General features: G+C 45.0%; 1 protein-coding gene across 11 annotated transcripts in view; it reads left to right on the top strand.

Annotated features, from left to right (window-relative positions):
- The window catches only part of KCNJ15 (potassium inwardly rectifying channel subfamily J member 15), a 36,870-nt gene extending 27,304 nt beyond the window's left edge, over nt 1-9,566 (top strand). For 6 of the 11 annotated variants that reach the window (XM_085587085.1, XM_085587113.1, XM_085587130.1 and 3 more), the window contains exon 2: nt 7,420-9,566. In XM_085587085.1, coding sequence (XP_085443211.1) covers nt 7,420-8,566 — 1,147 coding nt within the window. In that variant the 3' untranslated portion in view covers nt 8,567-9,566. Of the gene's footprint in view, nt 1-1,929; nt 3,616-5,693; nt 6,646-6,677; nt 7,072-7,419 lie in introns of those variants that run through there. The other 5 variants (XM_085587057.1, XM_031506354.3, XM_077790906.2 and 2 more) reach the window with 5 other exon arrangements.
- Nucleotides 9,567-19,662: the final 10,096 nt, after the last annotated feature.

Below are 19,662 nucleotides of genomic sequence, written 5' to 3'. Positions count from 1 at the left end.
GAACTTTGTCCAACATAACTTCAGCAGTAAATGGCTTTAGACTAATTATTATTTTCTATCTGCCTATTGAAGCTGCCACGCTGTGACCAGAATACTGAGAGGAAACACGGACACCCCTGATTTGGGTACAAAACCATGAAACTCTTGGCACATAAATTCATACAGGAGGATTTCAGCCAGGTAATTTATACCAGGCAGTATCCAAAGAGGCAGAAATCAAGGCAAAACATGCTTTCGGGGCAAATAACTCACCCACCTTGAGCCCAGCTCTGGAATCAGACAAAAAAAGGCAGCACCAGCCTCTCTGGGTGCCTTTTCCCTGGGAGCTGTGCTCCAGAGAGGTGGCCTGTCCCCACTCTGGGATGGGGAAGGCAGCAGGAGCTGTGTGAAAACACTCTCCCAGCAGCCAGAGCAGCCCGTTCCCAAAAAAAGGAATTAAGTACTTAGGAAGGACTTAGCTAGGCCTGAGTTGACTGAGTGAAAAAGGATTCTGCAGAAAATCCCTGCCCAGCTCCTGTTTCGTGCTGGAATGTGTACAGGTGTCTCCATCCCTGACCCTCACCCTGCTGGATGCCCAGGAGCTCTGAGTTCAGGCATGCAACAAAGCACCTCATGGATTAATTGATCTTCTGTTCAAGCAGGAAGAGCCAAAAAATGAGGCATTCCTTGGCTTGTCTTCAATCTTCTCCCAGCACATCCCCTGCTCTCCTTCTCCACCTCCCTCCTGCTCCCCAAACCGTGCAGCTGCTGCCACTTGGGTTCCCAAATCTGATCCTTGGAGGTGAAGCTGAGACTCCTCCTTGAGTCTGAGGCTTTGTTCCCACATTTGTGACTGACGAGGAGCTGGGAAGATGGGGAGAGGACACCTTGCACTAAATGAAGCTTTGCAAAGTTTGAAACCACAGAAAACAGAGTTGTTACTGCCTGTGGCAGGGGGCTGGAATGAGATGACTTTTAAGGTCCCTTCCAACCAAATCCTTCTGGAGGTGATTCCATGACTCTCTGATGTGATGGAGAGGTCAGGAAGAGGTGGTGTGAACCTACAGGGAGACTTTTGCTGAGCATAAAGCATGATGCAGTCTGCTACACACTTCTCTTGAGGTGGGGTAAGCACTCTTGGTTTGGAGCTTTTGATTCAGGGAGTGGGAAGGGGAGAGGAATGGGGTACAAAACAAAATGAGGGAAAGCAGGATAGTGAGGTACCCCTTGGGGTAATGAGAAATACCTCCAGGGAGGCAGAATCACTGGATTTAGTTGTTGGAAGTCCCCAAGGTTCTCTTGGAAGGGAAGAGTGAAGAAATAGTGGCTGTGACTGCAAAACAGGGCAACAGTTGGCATTGATCTGTCTGAAAGTTTAGTCCTGGCTTTGTAGCGGCTGCTAAGCTCAACTGGGATAGGACACCAGTCCTGCTCTGCCCCAGCTTAGCTCCTTCTCTGTGCTGAGATGTTGGATGTTCCCACAGCAGCTGGAGATGGAACTCAAAGTGGAAGTGCAGGGTGAGAGCTCGATAAGCAAAATGCAACAGTAAATGTCCCTTTCAGCCTTGCAGAACAGCCCTGGCACCCAACTTCCCAGAAACAGAGAGGGCAAGATCCCAGGAGTCTGTTCAGACTTGTCTGTGTGGAAAGAGCCAGGGATGGTTTGCACAGCAAGAATGAGGAAAGGGTTTGTGGGTGGGAAGAGCATCACAGCACGGGCAGGTTCTAAATGTTTAGCTGTGCTGTCCCAGTGTTTGAAAAGATTTTGGAGCAACAATGTGCCAGCCAGGGAGGCATTCTAAAGTGTTTTGTACTGCGCTGCTGATGAAAAGCCATCCATAAAAAAAAAAAATTTAAAAGCATGACAGGTTTCTGGGGAACCTTTCTGTTTTTGGTTGGTGGGGTTTTTTTTGTTGTTTTTTTTTTTTTTTTTTTTTTCTCCCAGCTGTGCATAAACCATATTGCTGAGCACAAAAAGGGGAGTTTCATGATGTGGAGAGATTATTAATTTCTGCCTGAAAGAACACTTTTGTGTACTTGAAGGATGTGCATGCCCAGGCCCCTGCTCATCCCCAGAGCCCAGAGGCTGGAGGGCAGGATTTTGGGAGGGTGGATGCTCACTTGCAGTGTGTTAACTGCTCACACCCTTGCAGGATGTGTTTTTTCTCCCCTAGGAGGCTTTGGGAATCACTGGGAGCTTCTCCATTAATTGAATAAGCTTTGAGTCATCTTTTGTCTCCATTTTGCCTTTTTGGTTGTTTTTCTATTTCTTTGCATCAGTGTCGTTCAAAGGCTCCTCTGTGTAAATCCATAATTACTGCAAAGCCTTGCACCCTGTCCTGGGGAACAACAACATTCCTGGACAAATCTCCCTCAGAAACAACACACATGAGACTTCTCCAGCTTTCGTTCATCTTCCATGCCCAGCAGGTAGAGACAGGTGGATTTGGGTTTTTGCTTCCTTACCACTGCTCTGTGAATGGTTTTTGCCCTGGCCCTGCTGTGAGGGATGTAAAAACCATCTCTGGCTTTACCAGTGCTCCCCTCAGCCCTCCCTGTGCTGTCCCACGATGTAACTCTGCTTCCACCTGCTCCTGGCACCCAAACTGGGGAGAGTGACCACTCCCAAACTGGGAAGAGTGACCACTGCCAGGGCTGCTCTGTGTGATGGGTGGCTCTAAGGTGGCAGCTGAAGGCACAAATTTGGGAGCTGTTTTTGACTTGAGGGTGTATTTACGGTTCTCATGCCTCAGTCTTTTTGTGATAAAAGCCAAAAATGTGTGAGTTCAGCTTTTCAAGCTTGCCTGTCACCACTCCCTAGTGAGTGAAGGGCTCCTTTTGGAGCCCGGGGTAGCAGTGTCCAGCTGTGTGGCTGTGCCAGAGGCAAAGCACCCTTTTCCAGCCTCTCCTTCCCTCCCTCCACTCCTAGGAATTCCACAGCTCAGCCACTGAGGAGGATTTTGCTGGTTGACAGTTGCACAGCATAACCTGGTGCACAGCCCAGAGGGAAGAGGATGTTCATGCTACGCAGAGCACTGAGAATTCAGGAGGCACTTTTGTAACCTACTGAACCACATCAGACCTAGGAAAGATCTGAAGATTATGCAGCCCTCCTCAGTGTTTTCTTTCCTCAACCCTGGCTTTTCTTTTTTTTTTTTTCCTTGCCAAGCCTGCTAATGGTTTTTTTGTGCTGCTTGAAAAAACAGCTCAAGTTCTGCCCCCGTATCAGAGTGGCAGCGAAGCATGCGTGAGGATTTGCTCCAGTGGCAAAGCCACATCTGACTGGGGGAAAAAAGCAAAAAAAAAAAGGAAAACAGCTGAGGCCCTTCGAAACAAGTCATGCTCCTGTAGGCTTTTAATCACTTGTGTCTGCCAAGAGAGATCTTGCACAAGCAAAGCTGGCTCCATGCAAGAGGAGCATTTTTGTGTGTGTGCAGGCTGGCCCCGGCTCCCTGCTAATGTGCTCCCTGGAAGCAGTGGCAATGTGCTGCTTCGATCCCTGGCTGCTGGAATTACCTTGATGGCAAGGTATTCATGCTTGCTGCTTTGGTATGTAGCTCTGTGTTTTATTGACTTCGTCTGCGCTGAACTTGGAGTCTCCTTTGGCTGCTCCAAAAGGGCTGGTGAAGAAAGGAGGTAATTTAGAGGGCATTAGAATGCTAGACAAACCTGAGACAATTTCATTTTCTTCCCTCTTGAGGTGTGTTGCCTTAATTCTGCTTCAGCTCAGTTTTATTTGCAGCTCCACTTTGATTTACAACAATTAAAAGTAAGTTATCAGTGTAAAATCAGGGAACAGACAAAAGTTGTTCTTTTAATTTAAAAATGTATATTACTCTTATTATTTAGGCTTTTTTGCTCATGTTAACTTACTGTGGTAGATGTGCTTTGGGATTTAGAGTGAGCATAAACCAAACAAACCAAAGCGTTTTGGCTGAGGTGCTGGGGTTGATTGTCAGGGCAGAGAGTGTGAGGTGCCTCTATAAGATGGGAAATAGCAATGCAGGTGCTATAATGTGGTTTTTTACATGCACAGACATCCATAAATAATCCATTTTGGGATATTATAGTGGTCACTTCACTCAGGAAGCAGTGGGGAAGTGGGGGTAGGAGAGAATACTCATCTGAAGCCCTTTTTTTCTTTTTTCTACTGGTGGTTTCATCAGAGTTTCTTCCCCCAAGTGATTGCTGCTGTCTGCTGCCAGTGATAAGGGAGGGGAGCAGAGGCAGCGTGACAGATCCTCTCTTCCCATGTCACTGTGGCAGAGAAGGGAAGTATTTCTGCAAGGAAAGGAAACCAAGAGGAATTTCCCTGGGGAGGAAAAGAGCACTAGAGGAATTCAGGATCACACAGGAAAGAGTGATGTGAGAGAAAAAAAAAAAAAAAAAGGAAGCAAATCAACACAAAAAATACCCTGCCACCAAAAAAAGCACCAGGATTTGGCTGGGATCCATTTCAGGAAGTGGCTGTAAAGCTGAGTAACTTTGTCACAAATCAAGGGAGGACACAAAAGATGATGAGGGAGCTCTGAAAAAGCCTCTTTCACCTATGGCAGACTCCAAAATTTCCTGCCCTGCCACATGTGGGGATCAATATGACACATGGGACAGGGGAGATGGACAGTGAGGAACAGCCTTGGCTGTGAGCTGGAGCAGCCTGGAGTGTGCCAGACTTGTCCAGGGCTGCACCAAAGCTTCACTTCTCAGCTTAAAACCTGAAATGGCAAATTTTACAGCTGCCCCTCTCTCTGTTGGTGCAGCCCAGCGAAGAGACCATGCCTTGAAAACTCCTTGAAAATTCCCATCTTTTGGGGGCAATTCTTCTGCCGTGGCATTTTGGTGTTGTGTCCGTGGTGCTGTCCTTCAGCAGGTCTGGAAATGTGGGAGGCTGATGGAGTTTCAGGATTCTGTTCATTTGGGGCTCTTGGACAGGGAACAACCAATTCCAGGGCAGAGCAGAGCGAGGGCAAGGACTCTTACCAGACCCCTGGGAGGCTGGGCAGGCCCTGGCACTGGTTTTCCAGGGAAGCTGTTGCCTGGATCCCTGGAAGTGTCCATGGACAGGTTGACCAGAGGCTCGGAGCAACCTGACACAGTGGAATGTGTTTTTGCCCATGGCAGGGGTGGCACTGGATGGTTTTAACTTCCATTCCAACCCAAACTATTCCATGATTCTGTTGTTATTCCCACTGCATCTCACACACACCTGTCCCACACATCCCTCCCTGCTGCAGGATCTGGGGTCTCCTGGCTGTGGCAGAGCCATGGTGAGTGTGGAGAGCTGAGTGCCCTTGGGCCATCCCTGACCTTGGACAGGTCACTCTGACCTTCAGACCCTGCAAGCCCCGTCCCTGCCCCTCCAGCCCAAACCCACCAGCTGCAGCTCTGAGGGAAGGTGGAGCCTTGGCTGTCCCCATCCCTGTCACCTCCAAGGCAGGAGGAGCTGTCAGCCCTGGGAATTGTTCTCAGGAGCTCCTGTCCAGGTGGGCTGAGCAGGGGGTGGGATGGGGATGTGCCTCCAACACTGGAGCAGAGATCCCAAATACTTCCAGAAACTCGTTCTGACAGTGTGCAAGTCTAAGGGGAAGGGAGAGGGAGAGGTGTGCCGATTTCAGGACAGACTTTAGGCACATTCTAAATCCATGTCCTGTGCAGGGAGAGGCTTGGTGTGGGGGAATGGAGCCTCTTCCCTAAGGAACGTGCACTTGCTGACAGCTCTCCCTTCAGAGGCTGCACAGATTTACCTCCCCCTGGCAGCAGTGCTGGGTTTGGGTTGGCCTGAAGAGCAGTTGCATGTACAGTCCTCCCCAGCCCCCACATTTCCTCCCGTTGTTCTTTTCCAGATCACTTGAAGGTTTTTTCCTGTTTATTATCCGGACATGCTGCGCACTGTGTGTTGATTTGACTGTCACATAAGGAATCTCCTACTGGGATCATGATGCACACCTTTCTTACATAAATATATATCTGTGGCAATGATTCAGAGCTGTGGAAGAGAAATGTTGGTGATTAAACCAAAACTGGAATGAGCTACAGTTGTTAATAAGGGCTAAGTTTAATTACCCTTTCCCAGAAAACCTGCAACAGTGTGATGAGTACAGTCACAAACAAGAATTCTCCTTAATTGACATAACAGGAAAGGTACTTCAGTGAGCAATTATGCTGATGTCCTGGGCTGGCACATGTGTGTCCCACAAATATATCTTGTACTTCCTGCAAAATTCTTTTAAGTAGCTATAAGGAAGACATTAATTTTTTTTTTTCCCCTTTTCTTTTTTTTTTTTTTTCCAGCAGTTGGCGAAAACTAATCACTGACTTGGAGGCTCTTTTTTGAGGAAAACAATGGGACAAAACAATGCCTTTTTGTGAGACCTGCCAAAGCACAAAGGATGCATGGGATGTTTTTTTTCTTTGTTGCTTTTGTCAGCAGGAAGTTTTGTTGTTGGGAACGACTATAACATGCACTGTCCTTGCTCTACGTAATCTGTCTGGTCCTGTGAGCCGGGTGCTGCTCCGTGCCTCCTCCAGCTGGCACGGGCAGGGCTCTGCCTCACCCTGGAGGCTCTGCCCAGCCCTGGGTGCCCGCACTCTCCCTCTCCATCCAGGCTGGTGCCCAGTAAACAAATCCAGGAGTTGGGTCCTCCAATGATTGCTGGGGTCGCACAGGTCAGGGCCCACGTTTAGAATGCTGACTTTGTGAATTACTTTCTTTTTTAAATTATTTTTCCCCCTCCTCAGACAGCTTAAAATGTGGGAGTGCTGTCCAGTGCAGACAGCTTCAGAGTGTTGCACCCAGGTGTAAATATTGCAGACCTCGCCTTTGATGTGCTCAGGTCTGCTTTGTTTCCCTCTAAGTTGGTTGTAGGTCCGTCACAAAGAGCCAGATCCGACTGAGTAAATCCCTTGTGGAAGTTAATTGTTCCCAGTGAAAGCTGGTCTGGCTCATTCTGCCTCTGTCGCAGGAAGGGACAGAGGTGGTGAGCTGGATCTGCGTTCTGAACCCAGCGACTTTAATTCTGATCAGATGTCTCTCTTCAGGGCATTAAAGAAAACCTGCTCACTAATCAAAAAGAGCCTCTTCTCTAGAGAAACGTAAGGAAAAAGAAATATTTAATGCCTTTTACAGAAATAAAGTACTGATATAAAATTTCAGCTTTGACAAATTTCTTTTGCATGCTATCATAAAAGAAACCTACTTCTCTGTACTTGGCAGGCACCAGAATCAAAGAATGACTTTTTTTTTTTCCTGGAAAAAAAAAAAAAAATAATATCAAATTATTTGTGATGTCAGATACTGTACGGTGGTAACTTTATATTCCAGCTGTTTTCATTCACTGCTGCTGTGTTTTGATGATGCTTGTGCTTCTCTCCATCAACATTTTCAAGTACTCCTCACAGTTGGCTCTGGCTTCTTTAAGCTTTCTTTTCTTCTCTCCCCAGGACTGAAGCAGTGAGGATGGAGCCCACGAAGATCAACATGTCCCGCGTGCCCCTGGTCAACGGCGGCATCGACAGCGCCATGCTCAAGGCGCACAAACCCCGCGTCATGTCCAAGAGCGGCCACAGCAACGTCAGGATAGACAAAGTGGATGGCATCTACCTGCTCTACCTGCAGGACCTGTGGACCACAGTCATAGACATGAAGTGGAGGTACAAACTCACCCTGTTTGCTGCTACTTTTGTCATGACCTGGTTCCTCTTTGGGGTGATCTACTACGCCATCGCCTTCCTTCACGGCGACTTGGAGATGAACAAGTTCTCCCCAAAGCGGGAGCCGTGCGTGAAGAATGTGGATTCCCTGACTGGGGCGTTCCTCTTCTCCCTGGAGTCCCAGACAACCATTGGCTATGGATTTCGTTTCATCACCGAGGAGTGTCCCCATGCCATTTTCTTGCTTGTGGCCCAGCTGGTCATCACCACCCTGATTGAGATCTTCATCACAGGTACCTTCCTGGCCAAGATCGCCAGGCCGAAAAAAAGGGCAGAGACGATTAAATTCAGCCACTGTGCTGTCATCACCAAACACAACGGGGAGCTTTGCCTGGTGATCAGAGTGGCAAACATGAGGAAGAGCCTCCTGATACAGTGTCAACTCTCTGGGAAACTTCTTCAGACCTACGAAACCAAAGAAGGGGAGAGGATTCTGCTGAACCAAGCCAGTGTCAAATTCAATGTTGACTCCTCTTCGGAGAGTCCATTTCTTATTTTGCCTTTAACCTTCTACCACATTTTGGATGAAAGCAGCCCTCTGAGAGACCTCACACCTCAAAACCTCAAGGAGAAGGACTTTGAGCTCGTGGTGCTCCTGAATGCCACGGTGGAGTCCACTAGTGCTGTCTGCCAGAGCAGGACTTCCTACGTCCCCGAGGAGATCCACTGGGGCTATGAGTTCGTGCCTGTGGTTTCCCTCTCTCCAAATGGAAAGTATGTGGCGGATTTCAGTCAGTTTGAGAAGATCAGGAGAAGCACAGATTCTACTTTTTACAGTATGGACTCTGAAAAGCAAAAGCTGGAGGAGAAATACAGGCAGGAGGACCAAAGAGAGAGGGAACTGAGAACGATGTTGTTACAGCAGAGTAATGTTTGATTGGATGGACAAACTATCCTGAATAATCCTTTTTCTGCAAACTGAAAAAGAACACACTTTCTGTGCTGTGTGTCTGCTGTGAAACCAGAAGTGAAGCCCTTTCCAGGATTGTTTCCTTTTCAGTCCTATTTCAGCAAACAGCTTTGGTGTACAGTAAATCGACCCCTTTGGCTGAGTTGTTAATCAAGTATTTTGTAACTAGGCAGGATTTCTTTGTTCCCGATCATGACTTAGCAAAATTGGGTTTGTGTTCAACCTCTGCCTGATGCCACCACTGAAAGCAGACACGCCACTTTCCGTTTGGAAAGTGAAACTGGACTCACTGTGCTGCTTCCCTCAAATATTTATTTGACGTGGTTTTACTGTGAACATGCAGGGACAGCACACAGCACTGCTAGAGGAAAATGTGCTCCTTTGAAATACGTATCTTTAAAATGTATATTCTCCTACCAGAGATCACCTGCCTGGGGATTCCTGGCACTGAAAGTAAGTTGATTGAAGAGACAGAAGGTTGGATGTGGGAAGAGCTTCAGGGAGGGGTTAAACTCCTTCTTAAATCTCGAAGGAATGTGACAGAGCAGTGCTGGGTGGTGGGGAGGGACACTCGCTCTCTGTCTCTGCTGCTTGTTCTGTGATGGTTTTAGGATCACTCACTTTTTTTAACCTTGCTAATGCCTGATTTATATCTGATAGCAAAAAGGGGAGATGAGGGCAAGACACACACAGGATCACAACAGTAATCAGCTAGGGTTATAGCTGGCTTTGAGACACCTGGTTTTTATCCAATGTAAATAGTTTGTAACAGCAGCATAACAATACAATTCTACAGATTGCTTGCTTTGCTCCGGACCGTATTTAATTTTGGTTAAAAGAAAGCTGTGTAATGTCTGTAGACAATATTTACTTTTTCTGGCAGCCATAAAGGACAAGCATTCCTTTCATCCAAATCAATTTTGGTCTACTAAAACCATTCCATTAATAAATGAATTTAATTTGAGCAGTTCCTGATCTCTTTGTGGCACGGGGAGAGGGTGAAATACCCCGGAGATGTTGAAAGAGCCGAGTGCTTGAAGGAGGCATTTGGCTCTGGCACAGAGCCCTGGGAATTCTGCAGGTCACTGCAGTGGCCAGAGGACAGGTGACAAACCAGGTAGCACTGGTGTCCACGTAGCATCTCTGGTACAGAGGCTTTTTTAATGGGAATTTGAAATTATTTCTGACTCATATCACTCTGGCAGCTCTCTGAGTTCTAGAGATTCTGCTCCTCTAAAGCTTTGCAAGGAAAAGCTGTTTTAAATGGGTCTGGCCAGAGAGCCACCAAGGCTGACAGTGATGAGAGGATGGGGGTTGGAACCAGATGATCTTTAAGGTCCTTTTCAACCCCGAGCCTTCTGTGATTCTGTGACTTCTGGCATCATTGCACTTATTTTTTTTTCACCAGTACTGTGCTGAGCTTCCTGGCACGGTGTGACCTGGTGGAATGCAGTGCTGCAGTCTGCCATACAATGTTCTATAAAGCAAATAAATCCAGCAAGCTGAGCACAGAGCTCAGCTCACCAGGCATGGATGTCAGGATGAAAGGAGCACACACTGCAGGGGCCTGTGGGGTGTCTGTGAGTGGGGCAGGATGGTGGTGGTGAGGAGGGGCATGAGGCACTTACAATTTCTCATTGATGTACATTTTTTAGCTCTCCTGTGGGGGAAAACATACATAGAATCATAGAATCATGGAATGGTTTGGATTGGAATTGATCATCTCCCACTGGACCAGGTTGCTCCAAGCCCCATCCAAGCTGGCCTTGGACTCATCCAGGGATCCAGGGGCAGCCACAGCTTCTCTGTGCAAGATCCAGGTGCTTGTTTGAAAAGATAAACTTCACTTAATCCACAGAGTTCCTCTACCCACTACAGAGTGAGCAAGCTCTCTCCACCCACTGTAGGCAGGGTCTGCCTGGCATTTGTGGAAAGAATTTCCAGGTTGTTTTATGCTGGGTGGTAGCAGAGGTTTGCAGCCCTATAGAGAGGATGTAAATGTTTAAATGATGGATTGTTCATTTCAAACTTTCTGCCACTTTTCCTGATTTCTTGTTTCATCACACACATAAATTGTGCGTGCTCCAAGAATTTTTGCAGTCACTTCATGGATCTGAGGTTTGTGTCCTACAACTTAAAGATACTTTGGGATGAAAGTGCACAGGTGTCTTAACTCTTCATTTGCCAAGCCCTAATACCCATGTTTTGATAACCAAATGAGCATCTCTATTATTTTTTTTATCCAGATAAGGACACAGATAATTCCTAAAATAATTGTCACAGCTGTGTATTGACTATAAAACAACTTCATCAATAGCCAATGAGCTGGTTCTTCTCCAGAAACATCTGATGGTGACCTGATCCCTTTGTACACCAATCCCAAAGCTCAGTCACTGTGTTCCAGTCATCAGATTATCTTGGAAGGAAAAAGCACCTTAAAGCAAAAGCTTTGGAAAAAAAAAAAAAAAGAACTACAAAAATTTTTTTCTCTGGGATTTTGACTCTATAAGGACAAGAGAGGAGAGAGGGAAGGGAAGGGAAGGGAAGGGAAGGGAAGGGAAGGGAAGGGAAGGGAAGGGAGAAGGAAGAGCAGTTTCTTTATAGAAAAAAAGAATAAAGTTTCTCTACAACTCCTGACAGGAGGGGCAGTGACGGGGGGCTGGGCTCTGCTGATGTGTCCCAAGGGAAGGAATGAGAGGAAAAGACCTTAAACTCCTCCAGGGGAGGTTCAGACTGGATATTGAAAAAAAGTCAGAGAAACAGTGGTCAGACCTTGGCATGAACTCCCAGGGAGGTTTGGAGTCACTGTCTGTGGGAGTGCTCAGGAGGAGTCTGGATGTGGCCTTGGGGACAGGGTTTGGGGTGATGCTGGTGGGGCTGGGTGATGAGGGGACTGGATGATTTTAAGGTCTCTTCCAATGTTGTTAATTCTATGAAACCACTGGAAACCTTTTGCAAAATCAAGACTAATCTTCATTAGCCAGTGAGAGACTATGCATCAGTGTTATATACATACATAAAATTAACATTTATTGACTTCAGCTTGAGAAAGCAGCCTTGCTCTGGAATGAGCTGATGTTTTCCCTCCTGCTGTTGTGCAGGTGTAACATCCACTGCCCTTTTCAAGCCCAGCAGGGCAGCAGTGGGGAAGGATGATCAGCAGCAGTGGGAAAATGTCAGAACACATGGATCTGATAGGAGCCAGCAGCAAAGCACCACCTCTTGTTGCTTGTGGCAGCTCATCTCTGGGGACTTGCCTTGCCTGAGAAGGAATGGGATGGGGAGCCAAAAGCAAAACTTTGGTGAGCATCCCAAAGCTGCCTCACCCATGAGTAAGGAGTGTTGAATCTGAATTTAAAATTTCTGGGTCTAAAGAAAGCAGTGGAATCCCATTGCCCTGTGTGTGCAGAGCATGAATGTGTCTAAAAAGTAAAGCCTCCATTCCAGACACTATTTAAAAGTCAGGCTTTTTAAAAAACCAGTCATTTGCTTTTTAAAAATTTACTGAGGAATATGACATACTTACGTTTCTTTTATTTATGAGCTATCAGTGAACAGAACATTTTTAGAGTAGCTTTATTGTTTGGACTTTACAGCCTACAAATGAATGAGAACTTACTTCACCTCACTGACTGTTTCTGAATTATTTGCTTTGGCTTTGGCTTCAATAATTCATTGTTCTCTTTTTCTTTTCTTTTCTTTTCTTTTCTTTTCTTTTTTTTTCTTTTTTTTTTTTAATTTTTTTTTTTTCTCTGTAGGCAGGTGATTGAATAAGCATGATTTCACTTCTGTTGCTTCCTTGCAGAAGATGAGTGTGCCAGAGTCAAAATCCACCATGCCTCACTAATGTTTCACTTCATCTCCCAAAGGGATGACCGGGCCTGTGGGAAGCCAAGGATTTGACAGGGGAACAGAGTGGTCTCCAGTAAAACATGGTTCTCTAATTTTCTGACAAGAACTAGGAGGGAAAATAGCCATTAAGTGTAAAATATACTGGGGGAGGGGATGGGAAAGCAGAGAGGAAAAAAAACCCAAACACACTTACACACATCCATGTGACCGAATATTTGCTACTTCCATAGGATGCCAGGTTAAAACAAAAAAATAAACCAAAAATCAACTCTCAGATTTGCTGAGATGACTCAAAGCCCTGGGAAAAGTGAATGCCAGTCCTGTGTTAGAGCAAATGTTCCTGATGCCTTGAGAATGTGTTTGCTCAGTGTCAGCCTGATGACAGCCTGAGCTCCTGAGGGAACAGGTAAGACTCTGTGATGACTCTGACAAATCCATGATGGGGAGGAGTTTGAAAAACTCAGTGTGTGCTCCAGCTCTTGCTTATCCACTGTTATTTTCCTGCTTGGCTATGTCCTGCTCGCCCTCCTGGTGATGGGATTATGTGAATAAAGGAATCTTCCCCTGCCTTGGCTGCTCACAGAAACTCTCTGCAAATATGAGATTACCAGAGCCCTTTTAGTGCCAAAGGTTCTGCTTGGACATCCTGTACCTCTGTGGCCTGACAGGAGCATTTCCAGGATGTCACAAATTCCCATTCGGGGCTGCTTTGTCCTGTGTCAGCACAGGGCACAGAGGGAAGGGACTTTTTGCATCTCCTCCCAACATTTGACTTTTTAGTAAATGTTTTTAGGCATATTCATTCTCTTGTACACACAGGGTAACGGGATTCCACTGCTTTCTTTAGACCCTGAAGTTTTAAATTCCTCAGTGCTGGCTGTGCCCCTCACCAGATCACAGAATTGATTATTTCATTTCTTTACCATTCCCTGAAATCATTTATCCACACAAACCATGATGTGATGGCTGACACTAATCACACTGGGAGGAGGAAAGTGTTTAGGGAAATATGAGTACAGAAAACATCTTGCCAACAATTATTGCCATCCCTGCTCTACCTGTCTGTTCTGCTCTGCCCAAAATCAGCATCCTCAGGGCCAGCAGCACAATGGAGCAATTCCTGGCACTCCCAAAGCTCCAGCTGAAATCCAGGTGTCTGACAGGCTCTGAGGGAATCAAAAGCAGCTCGTGGAGGTTTCTTGGTGCTGAGATCCTGCACTGTGGAGATGCTCTGATGATTTTCACGCAGAAGAAAGTGTCCATTGGGTGCAGCCATATTAAGTTTTCCTTGGCCACCCTCCCTGGATATCTACTTTCCTTTGGGAACACACCAACCTCTGACTAAAATGTTGAGGTTTTTATACATTAAAAAGGACTTAACTGAGGTCAGATGGCTCCAGGACTCATTACTGGCTTTTGCAGTACAAACTGTTCACTCCTATAGACCATTTTCAATGTTTTTTTCCCTTCTCCTGCCCATATTAAGCATCGAATTATCCAATGTTGGTTAGGATCATAATTTATTTCTCTTTCCTTTGCTGCAAAGATGTATACTTGAACCATGAGGAGAGTATGATTTCACTTAACAACTGTGGTTAAGCAACAATCTTCAAGTTAGGTAATTGTTATTCATTCTTTATGGGATGAAATGGGTAAAATGGTCTGAGAAATGTACCCTTTGCTGTGCTCCAAAATAAGAAATATCTCAAAATAAATACCAAAGTCCAAAATCTGGGATGAATTAGGTGATTCACGCTAAATGACCGATCTTGCCAGTTATTGAAAAAAAAACCCCAGATGGTTATTTTCATAAAAAAAAAAATCCTAAATGCTACTCTGATGGCAGAAAAAGGTCAGGAACAACACTGTACACCACAAGTGCCTCTGAAAAGTGCTTTCTGTAAGTCTGGATCGTTTGCCAGTGGAAAGCTGCAGACAAACAGCTGCTTTCCTGTGAGGAACACGGGTTTTAGGGAATGCTGGCTTCCCAAAGTGTGTCCAGCTGATATTTGTGTGACAGAACCACTCTGGTTCCAGTGCAGCACCATCAGGTCTCTGGGGAAGGTCAGTGTGTAATTCCTAATAAAATTCCCAATTCCTTCTTCCATCCCTCGCCCCTCTTCTCCTTTCCATGGATTCAGAGCTGTTCTGCACCCCAGGTGCCCTGAAAAAGCAGTGAACAGCAACAGAGAGCCCCATGAGCTCTGCATGAACATGAAGCATCTCTACAACTGCAGATTTGAGTGTAAAATATGACAGTTTATGGCTGAAAAAATAAGGAAAATGCTTTCCAAAAGACAGACAAGGAAGAGGGGGTGAAATAAATGTCCTCCCTCAGTCTGGAGTACTTCAGAAGTGAGACTTGCATTCCACTCCAAATCAACTGCCCCTAAGTATAAGGGAAGTTGTGCTTTATTTCTAGAAAATTGTCCTAAATCCATTTTTTTTTTTTTTTTACATATTCCTGGGTGAATATGACAGCTGATTCTTTCTCCTGCAACCAGAGTGTTTAAAAGCCAGAACAACCACTCCAAACCAATGTCTTGAAACCCAGAAATGGTTGAGCCTTCTGATAGGTTGGAAAGGAGTTTACTCAGCTGTGAAATGCCCATTAATGAAACACTGATGGCTTTACCCAGGGAATTTTATTTGTACAAACCTCACAAACCCAGGCAAATCTTTCCCTGTGAGAGGAAATAATCAAGCTGAGTTTATTCCCTGATAGACTTCTTCCATTCCCCACTTCCACAGCAAAGTGAGAACTCCTATTCACATGGAATTATTCCAGCACAATCATTTAACAGGTCCCAGCAACACAGTGGCAGTGCCTATGGATGTTGGGGAAGTGGAATTTGGGTGTCTTTCCCTGCCTCAGCTTCACTGAGCAATCCCAGCAGAAATAAAAAAGAAATAACCACATTGCCACATGACTCTCTCCATTTTAGCACTCTCACACTCTGAATTTATGGCTCCTCTTATTCCAGATGTGTTTATTTGCATGTGCAGACAAGCCCCAGACTGTGAGGAACGGCTCCAGCTTCCCTCATGGAAGTTGTCCTTCCCAGGAATTCTTTCTGGGTGTTAATGTCACTGAAATCCAGAGGCCAAATTCTTGGCTCCATGGTTCCCCTTTCTCTGCAGCATCCTGGCTTTGCAAAGAGGCTGTAAAACGGATCCAAAAAGCCAGCTGAACCTTTTCTCTGGCACAGAGGGAAGGATCATCAAGACCAGGCTGTTTCCACTGGAAAAATGAGCTTCATTTTGTTCAAGAGACGAATGAGCTGCAATGAAATTTTACAACCCCCATAATGAGCCCATTATCAAGATTGTGACAAACCCCCCCACCAACCAAGAAACCAAAAAAAAAAACCAAAAATACCCAAAACCAACAAAAAGCTTTAAACTTCCAGTAGTTTCATGCTAACCCAGAAGAAATTCAGCCAGTTCTAATTCTGTTTAATGATGATCAGTTGGTGTCAGATACAGGTTTGTTTAAACATTACATTTTACAGCTCTAAATTTGGCTTTTCAGCTGGAATTTGAACTTAGACTTCACTGCTAATCCATGGTCAGTGACTGAGCTGGTATTTCACAAGCTTGTCTGCAGACTTTCATATTCTGAAAGTGTCTATTTTTAAACCTGCATTGTGACACCACCATTACCAAAGAGTCAGCTCATACCTGAATACAGCTGCTGAAAAACAGCAGCTCTGCCTGGTTTTGCTTTTGCTGCCCTTTGGAACAGGAGGTTTTTAGTGCTTCATTAAGGCAGCCAAGGTGATTTACTGCCACTCCTCTTCATAGCTGGGAAGTTGTGGCACAGAAGAGCAAAACACCAAGGGTGACCCAGCAGATCAAAGCTGGGGGTGTCCTTTTGAGGTGTCAAAGCTGAGTTTTAGTTCGGTGAGATCACGGTTAAGCATTTTTAATACATTTTAATACAAAATCAGGCATTTTTAATACATTTGATGCTACCTGAGGGGTGGTGGGTGTGAGATCTTTTATCTCTTCCAGGGGCCTTGCAGATCATTTAGTTCCCACCCTCCTGGGCAGGGACACCTCCCACTGTCCCAGGCTGCTCCAAGCCCAGTGTCCAACCTGGCCTTGGGCACTGCCAGGGATGCAGGGGCAGCCCCAGCTGCTCTGGGCACCCTGTGCCAGGGCCTCACTATCAATTTGTTGAGCTTCCATTGGATTTTTGTAATTAAGTGGTGACTGGAGCCACTGCATTGCTCAGATGGGTCCTCTCTAAGGCTGGACAGCATTTGAGGATAAAATTTGATGTCCAGATTGAGAAGAGCAAGCTCAGCAACTTTCTTCTACCAGCCAGCCATAAAAATGTGTGACCTTGTCCTTCACCATCCTTCTCCTGTGTAACTTGTGCCAGAGGAGAGCTTTCTTGGGAATATTGTGTTCACAGTTAGGCTTAGGGAACAAACAGCTGGTGCAGAGCAAGAAGATGTTCATTTATAACCATATCTTTTCTGATGAAGCTTCATCCAAAATAGTTTCAGTTTTCAGGCAGCTACTGAGAGATTTGAGGGGGTGATGGAACAACATTCTCTAAGGATTTAAACTACAAACAAACCAGGGGGTGGGAATGTTCTAAATATGAGGAGAGCAGCTCCAAATGTGGGTTTGGGTTACAGAAATAGAGTGTTTGCTGCTAGGGATGCATTTCCAGTCCCAGCTCTGGGTCACTACGTGTCACCACAACGCACGTGTGTGTGCATGGGGATCTGTGACTAATTCAGCTCTTGGCAAAACACAAAGTACCCCAGACATGATCCAAAGTCTCTTGAAGTCAAGGCCGCTTTCCACTGACTTCAAGGGACTCTGGATCCATGCTGGAGTGATGGTGAGCCAAGCTCACTGCTGGAACAAATGATGGCAGCTCCATGGAAGCCAATGTAGTTGTATTTACTTGTGCCAGCAGTGATCTGGTCTGTAAACTTTATTCTGCAGTGATCAGAGACTGCATAATTCATTCAGTGGCTCATAAGTAATTAAATTTTCATGGCCATCAGTGTATCAGCCATGTTATGGGCCCAATTATGTTCTGACTGTATGAAATAGTTCTTGCCCACAATCATTTATTTAAATGCTCCCTCTTTATTGCCGTTGTTGAAGCCGTTATGGTTTGCTCACTCTCCTTATCTAAAATGCCATTTAATCTCTGAAGCCTTCCTGTTCACACAGTGGCAAGGTAATAAAATTGAATGTATGATTATGAGTCTGGTTTTCATTTATCCAGAGTGTTGGTGGAGGAGAAATGGGACCACGTGACTTGTAAAAGAGCAGGGTGGAAATAACTCTGGACATTACTGGTTCTAGTAAATGTAGCAGCAATTCTGAGCTGGCTCAATGCTCATTTTCAGTTCAGGCATCTGAATTCAGAGGGGACCTCCAAAGAATTGCATTTTGCCTTCCCTTTTCCAGAAGGTCTTGGTGATAGATGCAAGAAAGTCGTGGAGACTGTAATGGCAACATTTATGATCATAAGACCACACAGACAAAAATAATAAATGGGAGAGCATCATGGAGGAGGGCCGGGTATTTCTTCCTCTTTCTGCTGTTTTATTTAAGTCCAAAGGCTGATTGCTTGTTTTATTGGATGTTTTTTCATATTAGCATCCTGACAAATGACCATCATCTGTGGATTGTGGTGGATCAAATGCTCCAGGGACTTCCATCTCCTTTTTGGCCAGCTGAACAAAAAGCCTTAATCCAGATAACAGATGTTAAGTAGAGTATAGCTTTTTATGAACACATAAAATATATATGAAAACAATTTACTTTACATTTTGGCAAGAGCAGGCAGTGAATGTAGTCAGGCCCCCAAGTGCACTTGCAAACCTTATGGTAATGTGTGTCTGGGCAGGAGGAATTATGTGGTATTTTGCAGAAAAATGGAAGCAAATGAATATTGCACCATTTCATTCTTGTTTTATATAAGCACCACCAGTGCCTGACTAGGAGGAAAAACCATGTTAAAAGCACTTATTGAACCTCTTTTCTTCTGTAAACAAGTTCTTTTTAAATTTTGTAAATAAAGATATCTTCCACAAAAGTTCTAACAGAATTTTTAAAGCAGAGCACTTCTAATTTTGTGTTAAGGTTAAACACCTAGCAATACAATTTTTTTTTTGAGATTTCTTCCCCTTCAGGCAACAGCCACCCCATAAATAGTTAATGTGGTACTTGGCACGTGAGGGATCTGTGGTGGAGGCAGGAACAAGATAGTGATGGGTGGAAATCTCTGATAACCCCAATAAAAATGTGGCCTGATTTCTTTCTCGTAAGCACCATCATCAGCAAGCTGGTAACAATTTACCAGCTGTACCAGAAGCCAAGCTAGAGTGATTAGGTTTAATTAATAGAGAGTGGCTTATCAGAAATAAATGCTTCAGCCTTGAAATTTCTCATTCATGTCTTCGTGGAGGGGAAGGCACAAACTCCAGCATCATTTCCTCTCTTCCCATTGTTTGCACAATTGGCCTTTGGGGGTGTCCTGGGTATTGCACTGCCTGGAACTGAGCTTGCTGGAACTTCAGGGTGATAAATCCTTCTCTCTCCAAAATGAAAATGCTTTCAGGCTGTTAAGAGCCTTCACAATTGCATTTGTGGTGATGTCAGTGTGTCCCAGAAAGGTTTTAGATTGGGGAGATTCACAGTTCAGGATAAAATCACATTTCTGTCACCCATGAGGTAGGAACCTACATGGGAAACCACAGGTTTGGTGGGATGGTCACTCCTTCAGGAGCAAAAGGCATGGGAAAAAAATATGTGGGGATGCTTCAGACATGGTACTGGGAGTGATTTAACTCATGCTAGTGAAGGTGGAAACCTCCCTGATTTTAGGCTGGGACAGGAGTACTGACATAATCTTCATATCCCAGAATGCTTGGGGTTGGAAGGAGCCTTGAAGATAATCTAGTTCCTGTGGGAAATAGCAAAAGCAAGAAGATTTTTTGAAAGCTGAGAAAACAGGCCTCAGAAACAAAAAGAACAGAAAACTTAGAACTAGTTGTAGCTGTAAAGTTTGAAAGTAAAAAAAAAGTTATAATGGTATAGTAAACAAAGACATTAAACAATAACTTTAGTCTTAGGCTTAACTAAGATAGACTTTAAGACTGCAAGAAAATATATTAGTAAGATAGTAGAAGGTTTTAAGCTTAATAATGAAATATTGTGTACTGTTAATAGAAAAA

Source organism: Lonchura striata, chromosome 1 (genome assembly GCF_050655825.1).
Source record: "Lonchura striata isolate lonStrDom1 chromosome 1, ASM5065582v1, whole genome shotgun sequence".
NCBI classification, from domain to species: Eukaryota; Metazoa; Chordata; class Aves; order Passeriformes; family Estrildidae; genus Lonchura; species Lonchura striata.
The sequence above is the reverse complement of the archived record's forward strand: the minus strand, read 5'-3'. Positions and strand labels throughout refer to the sequence as shown.